The 25,342-nt window shown below is 53.1% G+C and overlaps 1 protein-coding gene across 1 annotated transcript in view; it reads left to right on the forward strand.

Moving 5' to 3' along the window:
• Positions 1-852: 852 nt before the first annotated feature.
• LOC144726462 (myosin-16-like) overlaps positions 853-25,342 on the forward strand; it is a 37,506-nt gene continuing 13,016 nt past the window's right edge. The window contains exons 1-24 of the mRNA XM_078605197.1: positions 853-881; positions 4,592-4,887; positions 6,090-6,233; positions 6,621-6,777; positions 7,517-7,544; positions 8,244-8,346; positions 8,791-8,883; positions 9,483-9,546; positions 9,745-9,843; positions 10,288-10,391; positions 11,731-11,869; positions 12,663-12,781; positions 13,558-13,707; positions 13,922-14,092; positions 15,595-15,777; positions 16,833-16,959; positions 17,595-17,656; positions 18,650-18,737; positions 19,658-19,775; positions 20,887-21,004; positions 22,009-22,145; positions 22,911-22,992; positions 23,649-23,822; positions 24,759-24,986. Of these exons, the coding sequence (XP_078461323.1) occupies positions 4,684-4,887; positions 6,090-6,233; positions 6,621-6,777; positions 7,517-7,544; positions 8,244-8,346; positions 8,791-8,883; positions 9,483-9,546; positions 9,745-9,843; positions 10,288-10,391; positions 11,731-11,869; positions 12,663-12,781; positions 13,558-13,707; positions 13,922-14,092; positions 15,595-15,777; positions 16,833-16,959; positions 17,595-17,656; positions 18,650-18,737; positions 19,658-19,775; positions 20,887-21,004; positions 22,009-22,145; positions 22,911-22,992; positions 23,649-23,822; positions 24,759-24,986 (2,892 nt within the window). The 5' untranslated portion in view covers positions 853-881; positions 4,592-4,683. The remainder of the gene's footprint in view (positions 882-4,591; positions 4,888-6,089; positions 6,234-6,620; positions 6,778-7,516; positions 7,545-8,243; positions 8,347-8,790; positions 8,884-9,482; positions 9,547-9,744; positions 9,844-10,287; positions 10,392-11,730; positions 11,870-12,662; positions 12,782-13,557; positions 13,708-13,921; positions 14,093-15,594; positions 15,778-16,832; positions 16,960-17,594; positions 17,657-18,649; positions 18,738-19,657; positions 19,776-20,886; positions 21,005-22,008; positions 22,146-22,910; positions 22,993-23,648; positions 23,823-24,758; positions 24,987-25,342) is intronic.

The following is a 25,342-nucleotide window of genomic DNA, read 5'->3' on the forward strand; positions in this document are numbered from 1 at the left end:
GTGAACTCAGCTCTGAGGCTTACAATCTACGTGAGCGACAGTCGTATGGCAATGCTGCCACTCTTGGTATTTTCTCCAAAAGTAATAACGAACGTAACTCGTGCGACGCGGAGAGCTCACTGAGTGTAGCGCTTCACGAGGCCACGGCCACCAAACGCAGTCAGGTCCATAGATGATCCAGGACTTACTCATTCACTCGCTCGCCCACCCACTTCCTTACTCACCCATTCAACCACCACTCTGGGTCAACCACCACTCTGGGTCAACCACCAGGCTGGGTCAACTACCACTCTGGGTCAACCACCACGCTGGTTCAACCACCACGCTGGTTCAACCACCACTCTGGGTCAACCACCACTCTGGGTCAACCACCACAGTGGTTCAACCACCACGCTGGTTCAACCACCACAGTGGTTCAACCACCACTCTGGGTCAACCACCACAGTGATTCAACCACCACGCTGGTTCAACCACCACGCTGGTTCGATGGTGCTGTTTGTTGCTGGCCGCTTGACGTCCACGGGCCTTGTGCTCGACACACAAACTGGGTTGAAACAAATGAGCGCAAACGGAACTCTGCGTCTCCGTGTCGTTACCCGCGCCTCTTCTGCGCACGCAGAATCGGCGGCCTCGGTCCGGGCTCCCCATTTAGGGTCCATGGCCCCCCACGGGAAGGAACGGGCTATTTTCTCGCCGTGTGCTGCTCTGACATCCCTACCCCTACCCCGCCTCGCGAACGCCCGCGGGCTGCTGAATGTGCAGAGCCTCGGCGGTGTCCCGGGAGTTGGCGTGGCGGTGGCCGTGGCGGTATAAGTAGGAGGGTGGCGACCCCACCTTCGACAGAGACCCCACTCCAGCCCGAGCCACAGGCCTCCCCTCTGGTAGGTGTCCTGCAGCGCACGCCACCCACCACCCACCCACCCACCCACACGTGGCACTCTTCACAGATGTGTGACAGATCAAATTTGTGAATAGATGCAATGCAATTTGCTGCGTTCGTGTGAAGAGGAAAATGTGTTCGCCCGCGTTATTTTGTATTTTATTTTGTGCTTCAGTTTAGTTCATTAATTAGGTATAGCCCTGTGAGCAATGTGGCTCTTGAATCGGGTGCAACCGCAACAAACAAAAACATGAATAAGAAACATCTGAAAGTGACTACGCGCAACAGAAAAATCCAGGAAGAAACAGCAATTGTGTGTTGGGAAAAAAAGCTGTTGACGTAATTCAAAGTTACCAACTAAGTACATAATAGAGGATTTTTTTGGTCAGATCGCATTAATATAAACGCGTCGTTAAACCCGCCACCACCCGACACAAGTAAGGTTTGTCACGTAAACAAGACATGCAAAGTCGTTGCTAGTACAGCACACCGGTGTGTTACAGAGTAAATCCACAACATTTACAATTCGAATATCAGTGACGTTTCGCCAGTACATTACAAACGTAACAATTGAAGCATTTGCTATTTGTGATTAATTACAATTGCACTAAACGTCATGATTTCACGACACAAATATCGCCGTGTATTGAACAAACACACGTGTTTGACGTTCATCAGCAGGAGGATAGTTGCATACCCAGCGATTGAAATAATCATTGGAACAAGAGTGCCGTGAGTCACAATGATACAACGTCATATCGGTTATCATACCAAGTGGTTCCTCTGCTGAACTAAATAATCAAACGAAATTCGTTTTGTAGAGCAATTAACTTGACGAGTAAAACAAATATATAGCGCATCAGTAAACATGCAAATCTAAATACATGTATACACATAATTAATTTTTTTATAATTAATTAGCAGGCGTATCAATTTGGGATCAGTAACCTGATTGGATGGAGGTGAGAAGCCACTTGAATTGATGAGGCTGACCAGCAGCCACGAACTACAGAGATCGGCTGTCATTGTAGATAGACACTGACTATCGCATTGACACCCAACAAATCTAATTCAACAAATCTAATTCTAGATTTGAAGCTTTCGTGACTGCATGGGATGTCTCATTAGAGACGCGTGCTCATTGAGACCACGCATCAACACACGTGACAGATGTGTTGGGTATTCTTAGGTTTTTTCGGTAAAGTCACGTAGGTAAAACATCAAAATTAATGAAAATAAAATAAAATAAAAAACAAAAATCACGACGTTTCGGAGGCAACACAAGTCTCCGTCATCAGGTGGGACTTGATGCAGCTAATTCGGCTGTGACGGTCCCACCTGATGACGGAGACTTGTGTTGCCTCCGAAACGTCGTGATTTTTGTTTTTTATTTTATTTTATTTTCATTAATTTTGATGTTTTACCTACGTGACTTTACCGAAAAAACCTAAGAATACCCAACAAATCTGTCACGTGTGTTGATGCGTGGTCTCAATGAGCACGCGTCTCTAATGAAACATCCCATGCAGCAGCCTTCATTCGCAACACATCGCAGATCACTATTCAACTGTATATCAATGACAATCTGGATGAAGACGCCTACATCGCAAAGGTTTAGAATGTGGGTTGCTTCGTGTCTTTAGTAACTTCCCGTTGGCTTGAAGCATGCGTCTTGTGTAAGACGCACCAGTGAGTTAGTTCAGGATGACAGTGGTGGCGGTGCGCTAACCGCTGCGCCACCACTCCACAGCAAACAAAGACAAATACAAATATCTCCCGAATAGCCTTAACGGACTGTTAGGGCAAGTGCAGTTAGCGAGCGGCGCCTATGGAGGCCGTCACGGCACACGAGGGGGTGGAGTGGCCAGCGCCACGCCAGTCGTACACAGGGGCACGTTCGGCGTGCGGGTGGAGGAGGGGGCGGGGGGGTAGCGAGGCACTCGAGTTGGAGGTGGTCAACATATAAAAATAAGCCAAGACACCCGAAGGAGTGTGCTCAGGAGGGAGCCCCTCTGAACTCTTCCATACAAGGAAGACTCGGGCTGATGCCGGGCGCCAGGTCCGTAGCCCGGGCGGGGTGGGGCTGGCGGGGCGGGGTGCCCAGGCCCCCACCCCCCCCACCCTACTCCCGAGAGAGGCCGCCGCCCGAACCGTTGGAATCGACGGAGCGAGCAGTGGTGGGGCGGTGCCGGGGTTGTGGGGTTGTCTGGTAACCCCCTGTGGTGATCGCTTAGAAGTTAAAATAATCAGGTAGATAATCTTACTAAGTTAGTTGGGTTTATTTTTTCTAAAAACAAAAACATGGAACTTTAAAACAACTATGTAACACGCATTTGAACAATAACGGTGGTAATGTTTATATTAGTTATTGCTCAGCACGATTGAGATTCATGGTGGCAGCTTGCAGAGGGCTCGATCAGTGAATGGACCCTCGATGACGATAAATGTATTTTAGTATATTATTGATAACTAACCACGGTGCTGAAGCAATATTGAACAGCTTAGTATTTTGCAAGAGGGCCTTTGCACATTCTAAGTAACATTACTGACAGATGAATATTTACTAAACTTTACAGCTCATCGCTTTCACAGTGGCCTTTGCTGACACCATTTCTTTTTTCTAAGTCAACTTTCCCAGTGTAAATGTTGCCACTATTATTTGTAACAGTCAACAAAGGTGATCACGTCCCATACATTGTCGTACTAATGTCTGACAAGTGCCCGATATAAACTGTGATCACCTTCAAGTTGACACATTTCATAGACGGCATAATAACTCTAAAGCTCTGCTTTATTTTACTATAAATTGTCTGGCTTATTACACATATACAAAGACACAACTATATACACATATACAAAGACACAGATACATACACACAAATACACACAAATACATTTTCATGTATCCGTGTCTGCTGACATGCCGGTGCAATAATCGTCGTCATTCCACGTTAATATTTCTATTTTAACAAAATTTTACAATGCACGGTTTTTAAAACATTCACTTGTCCGAGCCAACTTTCGTGACAGAATATCTATCGTATTCGGTTGCTTGTGCCACGTGGTCTCTTTTACTCTTCAGAATCAACATCACGCGTTTAGAGTTATCTTTGCTGCTGTAGATGCCCACGTGATGATAAGAACCACTTCGATCATTTGTGATCGCCAAGTCTCTTCTATAAGTTGGCCTTAGCTGGTAGAAATAAAATAAAATCGATTTATTCTATTAGTTCTGATTCATATTTCCTTTATCCAATTCTCTCGAGTTGTCCACGCGTGGTGATGAAACACAAAACGAACTTGAGAAATGAACTGACATGGATTATAACTTCAAGCCAAGTACAGTGATCCAAATTTGTTTGTAACTCCACGCGTTCGTCAAGAAATGCACTGTGGTCTTAAAATAAAATAATATATAAGAGGCGACGTTTCGGGCAATGGTCCCTCTTCATAGCCACATAAAACTCGTTGTTTTGGGGTTCGGCCACGTAGTAAGTAGTTTTGTGCCAAGCTAATCAAGTCGTTAACCCTCCACCACCCCCAACAGATCGTCACGCGTGTACAGCGACATCATTTACCACGTGGCCAACGTATCGATTGTGGAACCCAGAAATAAATGACGGATCGACATTCGTGTTGCGCGTGTTAACTCTCACCACTTCTATCTCCCCCTGTCTCTCTCCCTGTCTCTCCCCCTCGATCCACCCTCAGCCAGCGAGGAAGAGAGTCGAGTCCGGTCCGGTCCAGCTGAAGCTCCGTTAAGCCCTTCCCGCACCTCCTCGTCCACCGTCTCGACAGCAGCCATGCCGTACAAGGGCGAGTGCGGGGAAAATGACGACCCCATGCTCTTCTTGCAGCCGACTCAGGCGGAGCGCATCGCCTCCTCGAGCCGCCCCTTCGACATCAAGACGAGCGTGTGGGTGAAGCACGATGAGGAGGGCTTCATCCAGGGCACCATCCAGGAAGACAAGGGCGACAAGGTGGTGGTTCTCTGCGCTGATGGCAAGGTGAGTGAGTGAGAGAGAAGGGAGGGAGGGAGCCGTTCGCTGCCCCCACTGTGGCGACCCCCCCCCCCCCCCCCCCACGGACGATGCTGGTGACGGAATCGCAGCCAGAGGAGGGAGTGGGGAGGGATGGGAGGGGGGCTGGAGGCGAAGTTGCCGGGCGAGGCCTTCATCCAGCAGTGGATAAACAATGGACCGGTGTGCGATGATCATGAATCGTGGACGTGGATTCTAGATCGTGTGAATTGTAGCGCTGGGTTGCCACGAGGGGCGATGACGTCACGCTGGGCTTTGTGACGTCGTCTCAAGCTCATTTGCTGCGTCCCAGATGCATTTATTGAACAGGACGCCGAGTGCACAATTGCTTATCCTGCTTAGCACCGCAGGCTTGCACGACCGATGTCATCCTTATTAGAGCTTAAAATCATCTTCGCGATTTGGCCGCTAAAGATTTGTTTGGAATTACTCACAAACACAGTGCACGCGCGAAAAAAAACATCACGTGAGAAAAAAGTCGTTTTGTAACAGCGCTGAGAATCAGAGCTTCGGCTCGGCCGTCGAGCGACGAACGCGGGCGGAAAGTGTCGCCCTCTACCACGCGAAGCATTGGCCGCTCGGAGGAATCTCGGAGGTAGCTCTCAGGCATCCACTTCCACGCGCCGTGCCGTTCTCGAACGCGTGGCCTGGCGGTGCTCTGCGGGGAGATCCGAATGAGCCCTCTGCCTCGTGACGCCGAGATGCAATGGGGGGGGTTGATGACACCTCCGATTGGCGCGGTTGGCTACGTACGGTGCGGAAGACGTTGAACATACACACGTGCAAAACATGCACTTCAATAAAGTATAACAAATATATAGGGTGCTTCAAAAAATGTTTTATACTTAAATGGGACTATCGTTTTTAATGGAAAACAATAACGGATAATACACTCTAAGCTGATAACAAATGTGATGTTAATAGCTTCCAAAAGTCAGAGTCTCCACTCGTTCGCCATCGTTGTCAACGCGCGCCTGGAATCTCCTCCGGGTGGTCTCCAGAACGCGGAGGCAGCACGCTTCTCGTGCCATCGTTGCGAATTCTCACAAGTGTTAAAAACATTTTGTTTAGAAACAACCTGTACATTAAAAACAAACACCCATAGCGAGTGGGTCCGGAACGGAGGCTGACGGCTGCGCGGTTCTCGCCCTGTGCCTGTGTGCCTGCAGACGGTGACCGTGAAGAAGGAGCTGGCCGACCAGCAGAACCCGCCCAAGTACGACCAGGCGGACGACATGGCCAACCTGACCTTCCTCAACGAGGCCAGCATCCTCGACAACTTGCGCCAGCGCTACGTCAACATGCGCATCTACGTACGTCCAGCGGCTGATGCCCTGCCTCCTGGTTTCCCTCCAGTTCATCTTCCCACGGCTTAAAGACACAAAAACACACAAAAACACCAGACGATGTTTCGTAGCCTGAGATTGGCCAAGCGTCCCAATACTTTACATCACGTCTCAGCCCATCTGAACCATCACAATGGCACCATCCCACCACCCACCCTGCCCCCGCCGCCACCACCGTAGGCTCCCCCAGTGGCAGCTGTTCCCGTGCGGCAGCGGCACGGGCGCGCACATCAAGGGGATGACGTTCGATCTCGTGTCGGTCGCGTGCGTGCGCGTGCGTGCGCGTGCGTGCGCGTGCGTGCGTGCGCGTGCGTGCCGCGTATCAATCTTCGCGCGTGCGTCGTCTCCCTGCAGACCTACTCGGGGCTGTTCTGCGTGACCGTGAACCCGTACCGCTGGCTGCCCATCTACGGCTCCAAGGTGGCGCTCATGTACCGCGGCAAGAAGCGCAACGAGCTGCCCCCCCATCTCTTCTCCATCTCCGACAACGCATACGCCGACATGATCATGAGTGCGTATCGCGAGACCAGCGCCCACCACAGCGCCCACCACAGCGCCCACCACAGCGCCCACCACAGCGCCCACCACAGCGCCCACCACAGCGCCCACCACAGCGCCCACCACAGCGCCCACCACAGCGCCCACCACAGCGCCCGCCACAGCGCCCGCCACAGCGCCCACCACAGCGCCCGCCGCCTCTCTTCCAACATCTGTCCCCTCCGCGTAATCGGAAGAAAGAAAAAGAACCTCAAACCCCCCCTCTCCCCTCTCCTCCTCCCCCTCCAATGAAAGTCTGTTTCGTTAGCGCTTCTCATCAGCCACGACCGGCTTCGAGATGTTGGGGTCTCGTCGGCCGAGTGAGGCTCGCTTGAGGCTGTCGCTGTTGTTGAACGGACGGCTGATTATTGACAAAGACCCTCTGCCTCCCTCTCTCTCTCTCTTTCTCTGTCTTAGACACGGGTCCTAAGTTCGACGCAACGCATACAATCAAACTGAACACATTCTTCAACAACACTGTGGCCTGAAAATTGAAAAAAAAAACATTTATAATTGGCGACGTTTCGGGCGATGACCCTTTTTCACAGCACACAGAGATGTGGAGTGTGTTTCGGGTTGTGTTATTATGATAACGGTGCGCGCATTATTCCACCGTACTTTATACAATTATGCACGTAATAATAATGATGATACAATTAAGGAATGATTGACGTGAATGTTACATATAATTGTCATTGTTTTGTTTCTCGCAGACAAGAAGAATCAGTCTATGCTCATCACGTGAGTACTGCTTCTCACTGAGTACTGCCGTGACATTGTACTTGGGCTTGCAGTGGCGTGACAACGGGAATGCAGCACTCACACTCGGGCATTCGCACGGAGCTCATCAGTTCTTTACAGCCCACCATAGCCAGTGGTGGAAATTCCACATTCCCATGGCGGGGGGCGAGTATCTGCATGGGACAATCCCTGGTGTACGTATGTACGTTGAACTTCTTTCGCACCGTACCTAGCCAACCGCGTTAATCGGAGATGCGGGGGAAGGACAACAATACTCTGGACTTCCCCACAAAATGGTAGTAATTTTATCGACCCCGACATGATGATTGGCTAAATCAACCCCCCACCCCTAACACAAACCAGGATGTGAATTCGTCACTGCTACCGCTGAGTCACCAAGGCAGGCGACAACTGATAACAGTTTACATCGCGATGATGTTTTATATTGCAACCCATCATCCCTCCGGGGTCGATTAAAGGTATAAGCACTGTGTGGGCAAGTCAACAGTGGTCGATCCCATGGATGGACAGACTCGATGCCCTTCACAGGAATGTGGAATTCCACCACCGTAAGCAGTGCTGAATAATGATGCGATTTCATCCTCGAGATCGTTCTGTCCAGCCCAGTGCTGCCACTCTTTCATTCCTTTAACTTCACATCCTCTCACCCCCCCCTCCTAACCCCCCTCCCCCTCCCAGCGGAGAATCCGGGGCTGGTAAGACTGAGAACACCAAGAAGGTGATCCAGTACTTTGCAAACATCAGTGGCGGTGCAAAGCAACCCGGCCAAGATCAGAGCAAGGTGAGGATAATGTAACTAACAGCAACAATACACACCCTGTGTGTGGCCAGCCTCACGCAGAATCTCTCTCCTCTCACCGCCCGCTTCGAGAACAGACGCTGCTTCTCTGTGCTGCTCGCTCCTTCCTTCTCTCCCGACTCTGTTCCCTCCCCTCTCACCACCCTCTCATCCCTGACGACTTGGCCCCGTCACCCCCTCTCTCTCTCTCTCTTCGCGCTGCTCATCTTGAGCCGTGCGCTGCTCTGTTGTCCGTCCCGGCTTTCCCTCCTTCCCGGTCACCTCTAGCCCCGTCTGCCCTGTTGCCCAGCTGGCTCGACTCCGCGTCTTCGTGGACTCGAAGCGGGCGCCCGGGGTGCCTTGTGATGAGCGAGGGTGGTTGTTGGCTCGGGGTCCTTTCGCCGAGACTCAGGAGGGGTCCTGCCTTGTTGCGTGTGCCGCGAGCAGGGCTCCCTGGAGGATCAAATCGTCCAGACCAACCCTGTGCTGGAGGCCTTCGGAAACGCCAAAACAACCAGGAACAACAACTCCTCTCGTTTCGTAAGCGCCTTTTCGAAGTCAAACACACGGCACACTCGGTCGATGTGGAGCATCGTCAGCGCCATCGGCCGAGATCGATCCACTCACGAGCCTGAGATGCAATACTTCACCGAGCACCGCCTTCTCACGACTTGATTTCATCGCTCCATCTCCCCGGTCGAGGTTCCCTCCTTGCTGGTGGCTGCCACTCCGTCATTATTCTCAACCGTCGTCCTTAGGAGCGGAAAGTGACGCGTTCTGACACAAATCATCCCACGTAATATGTCACGCTCTAAATATGTCACGCTCGAGGGGCGTCAATAACCCGCGCATGCTCTCCAAATCCACGCAGAGATACACCCCAACTGAAATGATCGGGACACGTGGCCACACGCGTGCTCGTCCTCACGTCACAGCGAGTGTTTGTCGATGTCACTGTCGTCTGAGCGGACGCTCTGAGCACGTGGACGATGACACACGCGCGCGTGCGCGTGTGTGAGTGTGCATAGGTGCTGCTCGCTAACAGCACTTGCCCCAACAGTGTGCTAAGGCTATACGGGGGGGATCGTCAGAATTGACGCGTTGTTTTTGTGTATGCTTCCTCCGACTCCTGCGCACAGGGCAAATTCATCCGGATCCACTTCATGACTAACGGCAAGCTGTCCGGTGCAGATATTGAAGTTTGTAAGTGAGCCCTTTTGTTGTTTGAACAACAACAACAACAACATTTGCACGACAACAACTCAGCGCGTTGCACGCGTCAGTTGAACATCTTTTAAACGAGCGTGCCGTGTGGCGAGTTCGTCAGTGCGGCCCTGCACATGGAGCGGTGGTGCCGCGGCTAAAGCGCAAACTTTTGTCTTTGTGTGCGCACGTGAACAGATCTGCTGGAAAAGTCCCGTGTCATCTCTCAGCAGCCGGCCGAGAGAAGCTACCACATCTTCTACCAGATGCTGTCGGGAAGAATTCCCTCACTTCTGGGTACGTTCTCGTCCACGTGTCCAAAGTCAACTCCGCTGCACGCGGATCACTCAACATCAGCTTCGTGAAGCCACAGCCACGGGCGGGGTTCAACTCAGGTGGTGGGCCCTTGAGGTCAGCTCCAGGGGATCTGCTCCGGGACCTTTAGTCAATGGGTTTCGCAACAGCTGGGGTCAAATCAGTGTGGACACTCGCTCCTCTCCCAAGACGTTTTCAATCGGGTAGCTAAATGTGCCGCTGTGTTGCTCGAAGGGTGCGTTGGCTGCCAGGACTTATGGCTCACCTTGAGATCATCTCGAGTGAAAACGCAATTCTTTCGAACTGCTTTTTGTGTTCAGTTTGTTGTCTTTCCCCCGCACCTTCGATTGGCCACGGTTGGCTACATATGGCGTGACATACGTACGGCTAACGGTTTGGACGATGCTTGCCCCCCCCCCCCTCCAGACCAACTGCAGTTGACCCCTGACCCCAAGGACTACTTCTGGATCTCGCAGGGCGTGACCACCGTGGAAAACATGGACGACGGGGAAGAAATGGCTGCCGCTGACGTAAGGCTACCACCCAGCTGACCACTCTCCATTGCAGTAGACTGAGTAGAGAGTGGTGGCTAGGAGATGTTAACTACCTCGCCTGGTATACAGGAGGTCGTGGGTTCGATCCCGACCCCGACGCCGGCTGTATATTTGGAGTTTGCGGGTCTCTCTCTCTCATCATTGTCACGGTGGCTAGGAGATGTTAACTACCTCGCCTGGTATACAGGAGGTCGTGGGTTCGATCGCAATCCTGACGCCTGCTGTATATTTGGAGTTTTGCGTGCCTCTCTCCCCGTGGTCACGTGGATTTTTCTCCGCGCCCGTTGGGGTTTCCCTCCACATTTAGAATCAACGTCACGCGTGTCGAGTTTTTTGGCTGCTGCTATAAATGTCCACGTGATAAGCCCACTCAGTTGAGCTAACATTTGTGGCCAGGTCGCTTCTGAAAAAGAGTTGTACAGCTCAGTGGGCCTTACCTGCTAAAATAAAATAAAAAATATTTTTTTTCCAATCAAATGAAAGTGGAGGCGCTGCTCATCTCCCGCTCGCAGTTCTGAGGCAGTGTTGGTAAATTTCCACATTCCTATGGCGATGAGCAGTCCACAGCGAGAGCACAACCACTGTTCAATTCCTCGTGAAGCACAAAGTGGCACTCAATTTATCTGCCCGGGAGGGATGATGGGCCGTTTCAACACCCACCACGCAGGGTAAATTTAAATAGTTCTTCTGAGAACTTTCCAATCGATCACGTTACTTAAAATCTATACAAAATAACTGTGGGCGGTAGGGTGGTGGCAGAGTGATAACACTCGTGCCGCACAGCGAAAAGGATCTGGGTTCAACTCCCGACTCGTTCTCCCCCTTGTTATTCGTGGATGTTTCTCTCCTGGTTGTCCCGAAATGGGCAAAACATCACGATGCCGAAATTGCCCCCTGCAAGACCACTCACTTGGGATCACAGGCAGAGACAGCAGCAGGCAGCAGCAACATCGCCTGCTCTGCAGCAAACGCTTGGCAGGACCCTCCCGAGCAAGAGCATTGAGACTCAGAAAGTCTTTCCTGGGCAAACAACCGCAATGGCAAACGCGTAGATTGAAACCCCACGAGATTGAAAACTCATTTGTTTAGAACAGATTTTTTTTGTTTAGTTTGTTGTCCTTCCCCCGCACCTCCGATTGATTACCGCGGTTGGCGACGTACGGTGCGAAAGAAACAAACAGACATACCTGTCGTAGAAATCCTGACAGTGATGATAATAACAGCAACGTGCAAATGTAAGTGGAGGAAAGGGGGACACGCCGGGAGGGAGCGAGCAAGTACTCAGTGTGGCCCCGCGTGCCTCTCGCGACCGCAGGAGGCCTTCGACATCCTGGGCTTCACGGCCAGCGAGAAGAGCAACGTCTTCCACCTGGTGGGAGGCATCATGCACTTCGGAAACATGAAGTACAAGCAGAAACCACGAGAGGAGCAGGCTGAGGTGGAGACCACCGATGGTGAGTGCGGCCTTCCTACTCCTCCTCCTCTTTGATGTTGTTGTTGTTGTTGTTTCAGAAAAAAGTGACGAAAAAAATCGGCGGCCTGTTTTTTTAGAATATATTTTAGTGAGATCGATTTAACCGCGCGCTTACGTCACTCACAAAAAACCACATTGCAAGAACGGCCCCCACCCCCGTTACGGACAGACTCATGCCCACCAGCATGTCCGTGCTGCGCCCTGCGCCTTGCACCACGCAGGGACAGCTGCCACCTGAGGTCCCCTTGGCTGGACTACAGCGGGGCATGGGCTCGGTTGAGATCATTCATTCAATTTCTATTTTTGAGTAACAACTCGCCACCCACTAAAGAGGGCGTTGCAATACTTTGCAGCAGCACGAATTGAACGGAGGTAGCCCTACCTAGACAATCAAGGACACGAAAATAAAAATGAGAACAGGACACACTCAAGGAAAATCTAAAAGGCGAAAATGAGTCTTGCAGAGTTGATTATTGTTATCATCCGCTGTAATGACGACGACAACAACAACAACAACCGTTCCAATGCAACGTGAGCTGCGATGTGATGCGCTTCGAGGTGCCATTTGGAGCAAACGCCACGCAGGGAACCCCTTCGCCCCGCACTCTGCACACGCATGCCGTCGCCTCTTTGCTCACTGCGGCTGCTGCTGCTGATGTTGCTGCTGCTGATGTAGCTGCTGCTGCTGTTGCTGCTGTTGCTGTTGCTGCTGTTGCTGTTGCTGCTGCTGCTGCTGCTGATGCTGCTGCTGTTGTTGTTGTGGCGAACCGCAGTGGCCGACAAGGTGGCCAAACTTCTGGGCATCGACTCGGCCGAGCTGCAGAAGGGCCTCACACGTCCGCGCGTCAAGGTCGGGAACGACTTCGTGGTGAAGGGGCAGAACGTCGTGCAGGTGAGCCACGCTAGCTCGCTCGCTCGCTCCACCCACCCACTCCGCCTGCTCGCTCCACCCACTCCACCCACTCCGCCTGCTCGCTCCACCCACTCCACCCACCCACTCCAACTGCTCGCCCCACCTACTCCACCCACCCACTCCGCCTGCTCGCTCCACCCACCCACTCGGGGTAGAGACTTATCGGCGTAAGGCACTGCCACTAGAGTGCAAAGGTGTGCCAGTTACACAATAATCACACATCAATCTGAGAATAAGAATAGGAGTGAATGTCACACGTGCGTCTTCACAGGCAGTGTTGTGACGATTTGGCCAAACGTCTTTTGTCATTCAAGGTCCTCCACTAAAATCAACCCCCAAATAATATTCGACACGTTCATCACTAACACTGTGCGACGTTAAGATGAAAAAGAGATTTATAAAAGGCGACGTTTCGGGCGATTGCCCTTCTTCATGGCACATACACAGAGGGGTTAGAGAGACAGGGTGGATTTTAAGAGTTGGAAACCACGCCTGTGTTGACACCGTTGACGATGCCCGATTTGAACGCAACACTTTCTTAAGAAAGAAAACGTGTCTGATGAAAATGAGTTATTATTAAATGGGCGTACTAATAGTTACCCTAACGGTCGCGATCGCGTAACCAGACAACAACAACAACAACAAACCCTTCCTTCACTCTGAGTCCACGGAAGCCCCGCTGATCGTGTCGCTCACCATGCCCGCGTGTGCCCACTGACCATGCCCACGTGTGCCCGCTTCCCTGCCTGCCACAGTGTGCCTCCAGCTCAGGTGCCCTGGCCAAAGCCATCTACGACAAAATGTTCAAGTGGCTCGTCGTCCGCGTGAACATCACGCTCGACACCAATCTGCCACGCCAGTTCTTCATCGGCGTCCTGGACATCGCTGGCTTCGAGATCTTCGAGGTAACGCTGCGGGTCCCTTGTCCCGCTGCGTCGCGGTGTTCCTTACCATTTGTACTCTGCCAGGCACCGCGTCGAACGAGAAGGACCGCTCCGATTGCGACGAGCGAGTCCGCAGATGCGTGGCCGTGCATCCACGCGCCGCGCAGCGAGCACACGACTCACCGCATCTCTCCCCTCCCTCCCTCCCCTCCCTACCTCCAAACTGACCGCGCAGTTCAACTCCTTCGAGCAGCTGTGCATCAACTTCACCAACGAGAAGCTGCAGCAGTTCTTCAACCACCACATGTTCGTGCTGGAGCAGGAGGAGTACAAGAAGGAGGGCATCAACTGGGTCTTCATCGACTTCGGTCTCGATCTGGCTGCCTGCATTGACCTCCTGGAGAAGGTATCACACCCCAGGGGCCCCTGGTGCTCAGGACTTTGAGATACCCGTGGCCAGTGGCACTACACCTTGCAGCGGGTGGAGGCGGCCGTGGGTTGAGTTTGTTTTCACTGACCGGTCTGCAAGGCCCATTGTGGGGCGCCGCGGTGGATAGGAGATGTTAACTACCTCGCCTGGTATGCAGGAGGTCGTGGATTTGATCACCACCCTGACGCCCGCTGCTGTATATTTGGAGTTTGCGTGTCTCTCTCCCCGTGGTCTCGTGGATTTTTCTCCGGGTCCTCCGGTGTTTCGCTCCACATTTAGAAACATGATTTTAGAGTATTTGGCTGCAATACATTTACACACGATGATAAGCCGCTTCGGTGAGCTCTCATTTGTGATAGCCGGGTCGTTTCTGAAAAATAACTGCATAGCTCAGTGGGTCTTAACTGGTAAAATAAAAAATAAAGTTTAGTTTTAGTTAAAAAATAGTTTTTTTTTAGTTTCAGGATGTTCTCCATCAGTAGTGCACATGTGGACAGTGGCGAGCGATTGACAGTGTCAGACGATCTTGATTTGAAGCTTTCGTGACTGCAGGAATCCATACTCTTTGGTTCCTTCGGTAAAGTCACGTAGGTAGAAAAAATAACAGATCACGACGTTTCGATCGCAACACAAGCAATCGTCGTCATCAGGTGAGACACCCACAGCAAGAACACCGCTGAAGCCGCAAGGTGTTAGACGACTTCACTCACTGCGAGTCGCCATGCGAAGTGTCAGCTGTGGGTTTGTTCAGTCACCCCCCCTCCTCCTCATCCTCCTGGTGAGAACGATGCGAGAAGCCTCAGTCGCAAGTGCGGCCCGGGTCACCGACATCACGCAATGAATCCACGTGCAACAAAGCAGAGAGCAGCGACACGCACGGAAGGCAGTGCACAAACAACGACGGCGGAGGAGGCACCGCAGATTTAGTTGTATGTATTTCAGCAGGAAGGACGGCGGCGCTAATGAAACCGCGACGACGTTTGTTGTTGTCGTAGCGTACAGAATCTTCGTCACTCCGACACAGAAGAAATGTAAAATATGTCCCAAACAGGTTAATATTAGGTAACGTTAATTTTTTTCGAGTAAAATTTGTCTCGGACGAATTTACTCTCAATTGTCGTTCACGGCAAAAAAAAAAATAAAGTAACGCGACAAAACGGTAGAACGACAGATGGCAGAACCGAGATGCGGGGTGGCGTTGTGGCCATCTGTGATTTTTTAAAGAGCTTTATAGCTCATCGGATTCCTCTAGTCTCAGTAAAAATGCGGATTCTGCGGACCGATTGGCAGAGACTGACATTGGAAAATGATCATTCTCCTTTACCCGCCTGCATCCCGTCCTCTCCACGTCGCACCAACTCACCGTGTCTCTCTCTCTCTGTCTCTCTCTCTGTGTCTCTCTCTGTCTCTCTCTGTCTCTCTCTCTGTGTCTCTCTCTGTTTCTCTCTCTCTCTCTGTCTCTACTCATTCCCGCGCAGCCCATGGGCATCTTCTCCATCATGGAGGAGCAGTGCGTGTTCCCCAAGGCCACGGACGAGACCTTCAAGGCGGCGCTCTACGACAACCACCTGGGCAAGTCGCCCTGCTTCCAGAAGCCGCGCATGGGCGGCAAGAAGGGGCCAAGCGAGGTCACGTTCGAGCTGGCGCACTACGCCGGCCTGGTGAGGCTCACCACCATCACCAGCTCGCACCGCCAAACCCGGCTCGACTCCCCGGCCACGCGTGCGACGACATACAAACATAGACTCACCACACAGAGACCCATAGACTCACCACACAGAGACACATAGACTCACTGCACACACGGACCCATTGACTCATCACCGCACACAGACCCAGAGACATGCCACACAGAGACCCATAGACTCACCACACTCAGACCCAGAGACTCACCACACAGAGACACAGACTCACCGCACACACAGACCCATAGACTCACCACACAGAGACACATAGACTCACCACACAGAGACACAGACTCACCACACAGAGACACATAGACTCATCACACAGAGACCAATAGACTCACCACACAGAGACACATAGACTCATCACACACAGACCCATAGACTCACCACACAGAGACACATAGACTCACCACACATAGAGACACATAGACTCACCACACAGAGACACATAGACTCACCACACTCAGAGACACAGACTCACCACACAGAGACACATAGACTCATCACACAGAGACCAATAGACTCACCACACATAGAGACACATAGACTCACCACACAGAGACACATAGACTCACCACGCAGAGACCCAGAGACTCACCACACAGAGACACATAGACTCACCACACATAGAGACACAGACTCACCACACAGAGAGACACAGACTCACCACACAGAGACCCAGAGACTCACCACACAGAGACACATAGACTCACCACGCAGAGACACACAGACTCACCACACAGAGACACATAGACTCACCACACACAAAGACACATAAACTCACCACACACAGAGACCCATAGACTCACCACACTCAGACCCATAGACTCACCGCACACAGAGACCCATAGACTCACCACACACACAGAGACCCATAGACTCACCACACACACAGAGACCCATAGACTCACCACACACAGAGACCCATAGACTCACCACACACACAGAGACCCATAGACTGGCATAGAGAGCCATGGAGACCCACCGAGACGACTCACCACACACACGTGCCCCCCCCCCCACCCCAGGTGGGCTACAGCACCGCGAGCTGGCTGGAGAAGAACAAGGACCCCCTCAACGAGACCGTGGTGGGGATCTTCCAGAAGGCCAAGCGCGAGGTGTTGGCCACCATCTTCAAAGAGGAGGAGGCCGTCGGTAAGAGCCCCCCCCCCCCCGCGAAGCTACACACAGATCTATTCACAAGAATAGGTTTTACCCTGTCTGGCAATACAACAGTTGTGTTAAAATATTAAAACACCAAACTGAAACCTTTTTCAAGGAATCATATACTGCATTAAGCCACATATTCTTGTGGTCAACATGCAAACAAAAAACCCATGCTCTGGTAGTATAAGGTGATGATGCATTGGTCTTTGAAACTGATTGGTCCACACCAGAGATGGCTTTCTTTAGAGCCTCGTCTTAATGACAGTGTTAGACCAGAGGACGACGCCAAGTTCATTTCAAGTTCATTTATTAGGTATAGCCCTGTGAGCCATTCGGCTCTTGAATCGGGTGCAACCGCAACAAACAAAAAACAAAAACATGAACAAGAAAACATCTTAAAGTGACTTTGTGACTGAGTGCCAAGAGTTGACCAGCACCACGGCAATGCCACTGTCAGAACATTGAGAGCAGCTACATCACGGGACCTCCCTTGGCACGATCACAACAAAGATCTATTTACCGCTGTGACAGCCACACAACGAGGCCTCGTTTCAGTGTGTATGTACGCGTTCTTTGCATTCGCTCGCCCAATTAAATGTCCCGATTATGTTGTGTTATTGCAGCTGGAGCCAAGCAGAAGCAGAAGAAAGGAGCGTCCTTCCAGACCGTGTCTGCGTTGTACAGGGTGAGTCGGCCGCGGCGAGATGTCAACTGCCTCGCCTGCTATGCAGGAGGTCGTGGGTTCGATCCCAACCCTGACGCCTGTACACTGTATTTGGAGCTTACGTGTCTCTCCCCGTGGTCGCGTGGATATTTCCCCGGGCCCTCCGGTAGAATCAGTATTTGGCCGCTGCTGTAAATGTCCGCTTTGATATGCCATTTATTTTGTGACCAGGTCACTCTTTGTGACCAGGTCACTCTTTGTGACCAGGTCACTCTTTGTGACCAGGTCACTCTTTGTGACCAGGTCACTCTTTGTGACCAGGTCACTCTTTGTGACCAGGTCACTCTTTGTGACCAGGTCACTCTTTGTGACCAGGTCACTCTTTGTGACCAGGTCACTCTTTGTGACCAGGTCACTCTTTGTGACCAGGTCACTCTTTGTGACCAGGTCACTCTTTGTGACCAGGTCACTCTTTGTGACCAGGTCACTCTTTGTGACCAGGTCACTCTTTGTGACCAGGTCACTCTTTGTGACCAGGTCACTCTTTGTGACCAGGTCACTCTTTGTGACCAGGTCACTCTTGTGACCAGGTCACTCTTGTGACCAGGTCACTCTTGTGACCAGGTCACTCTTGTGACCAGGTCACTCTTGTGACCAGGTCACTTCTGCAAAAAGAGCTACAGAGCTCAGTGAGCCTCATCTGGTAGCTGAGCTACGAACCGTTGCGAGCCGAGTTCGATTCCGGCTCACACCGGTGACGATCATCTGCACCGGTCCTGGGCCATCCCCTATCATAGGTCGACTCAGCCTCAAATGAGTACCTGCTGCGCTCTGTCAACATCGCCACCAGAGGGAGGGAGACAAAGGCGTCCTGGCCCTGACGTGGTTCCGGCCACCCCACCCCCATCGCGTGCCGTGTCGGCCTTCATAGGTGACACTCGCAATCAGCACTTGCCCCAGCAGCGTGTTAAGGCTACACGGGGGGGGGGATCTTTGTCTTTTTCTTGTGAACAGGAACAACTGGGCAAGCTGATGGCGACCCTGCACAGCACATCGCCTCACTTCGTGCGCTGCATTGTGCCCAACGAGTGCAAGAAGAGCGGTGAGCGAAAGTAGCAGCAGCAGTCGTCGTCGCTAGCCCCTCGCTGCAGCGATTCGAATATCCGGCGGGCCGCCCTGGACAATGCTGCGCGGCGTATCGCACCGTACAAATATTGCACAAAGTGTGCCGGAGCGTAGGTGTCTCCGTAGCTGAGTAGCTCGCAAGCGGCGCGCCCGTCACGCCCTGGATGTCGCAAACCTGCGTACGATCCGTGTGAAACGTTTGAAAATACCGCCTTGTTATAATTGCGTTCAATGAACGAGCTGACACGGACCATTGACGATGTGGTTTTACGAGTCGACTCTGCCGTCCGCTGCCCTCCAGCGCTCAGGCTCAATTGATTTGATCCATCTCTTGGGGAGGGAGGGAGGGAGGTAGGGAGGGAGGGAGTCACCTCTAGATGGGACTCTGAAGATCCCGTGACAATGTATGTCATTCAAAGTGTGCCGGTGTCACGGTGCGGATGTGCCCGGCCAATCACCACCCTGGCTCAGTGGTGGGCACGCGGGCCGGAATCGGAGGGTTGCGAGTTCACATTGAGGGGTCGATAAAACGACGACCGCACTGTGGAGAAGTAAACCATGGTTGTGCTATGGGGATGGACTCTCCCCCGCCGTGTGAACATGGACATTGCCACCATTTTTGCTCCTCCGATTACCACGGTTGGCTACATACGGTGCAAAAGAAGTTCAACATACATACGTACGTGCATGGAGAGCTATAGACTCACCACACAGAGACCAATAAATTCACCACACAGAGACCGATAGACTCACCACACGGATACCCATAGACTGGCATAGATTTTGACATTGAAAACTCGCGCGCGTGCGCGAGCCCTCGCCGTTAGCCGCGTGTCGTGCACGGCGTGGAGTGAGCGGTGGTGGCCTGACGAGGCGTCGGTCTCCGCGTGTGGACAGGGATGGTGGACGCTCACCTCATCCTGCACCAGCTGGCGTGTAACGGCGTGCTGGAGGGCATCCGAATTTGCCGCAAGGGCTTCCCCAACCGGCAGGTGTACACCGAGTTTATCCGCCGGTGAGTGGCGTCGGCCAAGCGGGGGATGAAGAGGGGGGCAGTGTATAGCAAGTAGGCCCCCACGCCTCACCAACTCCCTCGCCTGGTGTGCAGGAGGTCATGAGGTTCGATCCCAAATCGGACTCCTGCTGCTGTGTATTTGGAGTTTGCGGTGTCTGTGGTCGTGGTGGATTTCCCCCTCCCCCCACACATTTAGAATCAACATCACGCCCTTTGAGTATTTGGCTGCTTTAAATGTCCACGTGACAGGCCACTTCGTTGGGCTATCAGTCGTGAGAGCCAGGTCGCTTCTGAAAAAGAGCTGTACACCTCAGAGGGCCTTGCCTGATAAAAATAGAAAATAGTTTCTGGTTTACACTCCAAGCCAAGGCCGTAGCCATGGAGTCAACATTGGGGGGGACCAAATATATTTTGTAGCAATATAATGGGGGGACATTTTGAGCATATTAGAATTTCGGGGCCTTGCTCCAAACAAATGGAATTTGCCAAATACCCCCAAGAAGGAGCCCCGTGGATAATTAATCTTGAGACTCGGCAAAGCTTCCTGGTTCAACAAATCAAGGGTTACGCAATCAAAGCACACGCACTGCAGTACACAACAGAGACCAAGATCCCCCCTAGCGCAGCGCGCTAACGGCGACACCACCAGCACACACCACGCACTACCGCGCCGCTTGTCTGCTCGGCGTGGATGTGTGTCAGCGAGCCGAGTTTGATTCCCAACCACAGCGAACATCAGTGGCGAGTATTTGAACCGGTCAGGGGGCCTCCCCGCGATCGCCTTAACTGAGCACCTGGTGGGATGTGCAAAAACATCATCACTGGGAAGACAAAGACGGCCCCGCGCGTGGTGCTGGCACCACCTCCTTGTGCGCCACCGCCGCTCTTAAGCGTTGCTCGCTAACGACACCCTTGCCCCAGCAGTCTGCGTAGGCTACACGGGGCATCTTCGTGTTCACCTGCGCGTGTAAGGAATTAGTTGCAACTGTCGCCTCCGTCTCAGTGGGTAGCGCCAGCACTTGCCCGTTCGCTCGGTGCCACGTCTTTGCAACGGCCTTGATCGCCATCCCTCTCGGGTTCGCCCCTGTTGCACGCGTGCGCCCCCTTGCAGCTACCAGATCCTGGACCCCAACGTGTGCAAGGGCATCGACGACCCCAAGAAGCAGACGGAGCTCATCATCAAGTCGGTGAAGCTGCTTGAAGATGAATTCAGGATCGGCAACACCAAGGTAGGCATTGCGCGGGGAACAGCTGACTCGCTCGCACCGTGGAACCAGCTGACTGACTCGCACAGCGGAACCAGCTGACTGACTCACACAGCTGAACCAGCTGACTTACCCGCCTCACCCGCTTCACCCCCAAAGCCAAACAGAAACTTTCATAGCGATTATTTTGCCCATCGGATGAGCATCGAGGCACTGGCACGCATCTCTAATTTACAGCCCTGAGCCGCCAGTGGTGGACACACCACGTTTCTATGGTGGGGGCGAGTATATCCATGAGACAACCGCTGTCGACTTTCCCGCAAAGTTGGTACTTATTTTATCGGCCCCACAGGGAAGGATGATGGGCTGAGTGAACTCTCAACCGAGATGTGACCTCGGGACCTTCCGATTGCGAGCGGCTCGCTTAATGACCGGAACGAGCTTCCTCCTTGACATAACGGAGGATTCCAACCACCCTCAATGTACACGAGCAAAGAAAACGTGATTTAGAATGTGTTTGTCCCGCGGAAAACATTTATATCGTGCACATAGTTGTACAATGGTCCCATTGTAGATGCAATCAATCAACTAGGCCGGGCAGGGGGTGGCCACGCACGTAGCTGCCTCGAAGCCAGCGCTGTGGAGGCTGCAGCAAGGGATGGTGGATCACCGCACACACAGATGTTGTTGTCAAACTCCCTTCCTGTGGACGTGCGGGGAGGTGCTGTAGCTTGGCTTTCTAGGAGAAGGCCGTAGCGGAAAGTGGACTAATCGCCATCTGTTCCCATCTGCACGGGGGATAGAGCGTTGTCACCGTCGCGCGAGGCGTGGGTTTTTCTCCCCACGTGAATAATAATCACAAACACAACGCGTCATTAATTGGCCGAAAACACCTTCACAACATAAACCCAACGTAGCGATGCAAACTTGAGCTGAGCATAACCAGCGTCAGCGTGACATCCCAGCCTGCGCTCGTTCCGGGACGACGATGACGATGCCGCCGTTTCCCCTCCCACCCCCGTCCCAAGGTGTTCTTCCGCGCCGGCATCCTCGGTCGCCTGGAGGATTACCGCGACGACTGCATCACGCGCTTCATCATCCGCCTGCAGGCCGCGTGCCGGGGCAACACGTCCCGCCGCAACTTCGGCGCCATCCTCGCCAAGCGGTGCGGCGCCGCACAGATGGATTTGTTTTTTTCACTCCGGGAAATCTTTGGCCCGACGCGGTTTTTATCGCGAACGCGTGTTTAGGCTACACGCTAGAAACGGAGGCGGAGTCGGCATCCTTTAGTACCATAACAAGGACGTTAATATGGGGGTGCCGCGGTGGTGAGATGTTAAATACCTCGCCTGGTATACAGGAGGTCGTGGGTTCGATCCCGACCCTAACACCTGTTGCTGTATATTTGGAGTCTGTGTCCGCCCGGAGTCGCCGGGGTTTTTCTCCGGGTCCTCCAGGTTTTCCCTCCACATTTAGAAACGTGCGTTTGGAGTATTATTTGACTGCTATAAATGTTCACGTGGTTATAAGCCACTTGATCGGGCTATCATTTGTGGCCAAGTCGCTGCTGCAAAAGAGCTATATAATAGCTTAGTGGGCCTTACTTGGTAAAATAAAAAAATAGTTTTTTTAAACAGTTTTATCGGGTAGAATTAGTTAAACAAAGAGGGAGGGGATGATCATTTCGGGCCCAGGAACACAACCCGATTTTCCCCACGAGGTGAATTATTTGTCGAACGCCGTTTTTGCCCAACGCATAATTTTCCAGGAACGCCGGCGCTTGGCTGATCGTGACGTTAACTCTAAACTTGGCTTTGGAATCTCACGATCCCTCGTGGGCCGCCTGTCTTTGGGCGAGTGATGTGGAGCGGCGCTCTGTGTGTGTGTGTGCGTGCGCGTCTGTGCACACGCGTGCTTCGTGTCTACGCAGGGATGCCATGGCGTGCATCCAGCGCAACATTCGCAGCTTCCTCACCCTGCGCTACTGGCCGTGGTTTAAGCTGTACACGAAGGTACGCCGCACGACTCAGGACGGTATCCGATCGCTTTCCTTCTCTGTACCGGGACAATGCGGGTGCCTCCTCACACGTTCCACCGCGTTCTTTAAAAAAAAAAAGTTTCTTCAAAACCACGATGGAAACGTTAACCCACGGATGGCGTCCGCTGGTTGGCAGTGGGGTATCCAGCCCCGCCGCCATCTGCAGCACCATCGTTCCCTGTAGCGCATCCTCAGCGGCGTTCAGTCTACAGCCCCAACCTCATGGCGTCCTGGTCTCGGTGTCTTTCTGGTGATGCGGGGGGTGGGTCACGATTAGTGCACAAGCACCGAAGTCAAGGGCCGCTGATGAGGCGCACTAACTCGTCTGGGTTGCCCACCACGTGTCTACACTGAGACACTCGGAGGCCCCGCCTCTTTCTTAAAGGCCCACCACCACTTGTCTTTCAACCGACGCCGAGTTTGGCTCCACGCTCTCGGAGCCACAGTCTCTCTTGAGTTCATGATACAAATCGCATCATCGTCGTCGTCATTATGATTATTGACTTCCGCTGGATGGGCAGCAGATCCTACACGAGCATTGCCCGCCGGGGGAGAAGGGGGGGGGGTGCAGGCCAGAGCCGGTTCGGTGTCATGACGACGTGCGTGGCGTGCGTGGCGTGCGGTGCGCAGGTGAGGCCCCTTTGCGCCATGCTCAAGGAGGAGGAGGACCGCAAGAAGAAGGAGGAGGAGATGAAGAAGGCGCTGGAGAACGCGGCCCGCACCGTCGAGGAGCTCCAAGACCTCAAGGACAAGCTGGCGAAGCTGGAGGCCGAGCGGGAGAAGCTGCTGAGTCAGCTGCAGAACGTGAGGGCACCCTGCCGTTCGAGCACCACCAACATCCATCGCCACAGATACGCTCGGTCGCCTAGTGACCGGGAGACGCTCGGTCGCCTAACGACCAGGAGCCGCTCAGTCACCTAGCAACCGGGAGCCACTCAGTCACCTAGCAACCGGGAGCCACTCAGTCACCTAGCAACCGGGAGCCACTCAGCCACCTAGCAACCGGGAGTCACTCAGTCACCTAGCAACCGGGAGTCACTCTGTCGTCTAGTGACCGGGAGCCACTCAGTCACCTAGCAACCGGGAGCCACTCAGTCACCTAGCAACCGGGAGTCACTCAGTCACCTAGCAACCGGGAGTCACTCTGTCGTCTAGTGACTGGGAGCCACTCAGTCACCTAGCAACCGGGAGCCACTCAGTCACCTAGCAACCGGGAGCCACTCAGTCACCTAGCAACCGGGAGCCACTCAGTCGTCTAGCGACTGACAGCCAAGCTCGCTACCTTCAATGGTGAGCGATATCTGAAACCGGTTCCGGGCCAGCTCTTCACCAACTCGTAATGACAAATTGACAAATTGTTCGGTAAAACAACCCAATGATGACTCAGATCAGTGAGGCCTTCATCCAGCAGTGGATTGACAAATTGGTTGTAAATGACTATTATACTATAATGAAGAGGCTTCGTTTACATGCAAAGCTGGACCTTGCTTTGTCCCAGAGGATTTACGTTTTAATTTCTTGATGTCCAACGTGATTGACAAGGAGCTCAACTCTTTGTCTCGCTCTCACGTACGCCACCATCCCTCTCTCTGCCTCCGTATATGTCTCCCTCTCCCTCTCCCTGCCTCTGTCTCCTCCCTGTCTCCGTGTCTCCGTGTCTCCGTGTCTCCGTGTCTCCATGTCTCCCTGTCTCCGTGTCTTCGTGTCTCCGTCTCCACCGCGCTCGGGTCACCGCCGCAGGAGTCCGGGGGTAAGTCGGAGGCCCAGGACAAGGTAAACTTCCTGAGCCGCCAGGTGAAGGACCTCGAGAACAAGCTTTCTGACTCCACCCACCGGCTGGAGGACGAGGAGAAGTCCAACTCGGACCTGAGCACCAAGCGGCGCAAGCTGGAGAACGAGTGCCAGGAGCTCAAGATCGCCATCGAGGGCCTAGAGGGCACCGTCACCAAGATGGAGAAGGAGAAAAAGGTGGGCACCTCCTCCTACACAGGACTCCTCCTGCTGTCCCTGACATCCGGGGGTGACGGTGGGGTGTCCCGGTGGGGGGGGGGGGGGTGCGTGGGGGGAGGGAGAGTAGGAGTTGGACGAACCGAGCGGTTTCTGTCTGCGATCGTCAACAACATCGACCGGGAGACATTTCTTTGGTCTATCCACCGGGCAGCCGCTCGATCGTCTGGCAGGACACCGCCGCCTCCCACAGCGCGGCCGTGGTCCGGCCTCGTGAACGTCTCTCTCTCCCTCGCTCTCGCTCTCTCCCACCCTCTCTCTCTCGCTCTCTCCCGCCCTCTCCGTCTCTCACCGTCTGTCCGCGTGTCCCCGCCGCG

The sequence above is a fragment of the Lampetra planeri genome, chromosome 23, assembly GCF_965212315.1.
Source record: "Lampetra planeri chromosome 23, kcLamPlan1.2.h2, whole genome shotgun sequence".
Classification (NCBI taxonomy): Eukaryota; Metazoa; Chordata; class Hyperoartia; order Petromyzontiformes; family Petromyzontidae; genus Lampetra; species Lampetra planeri.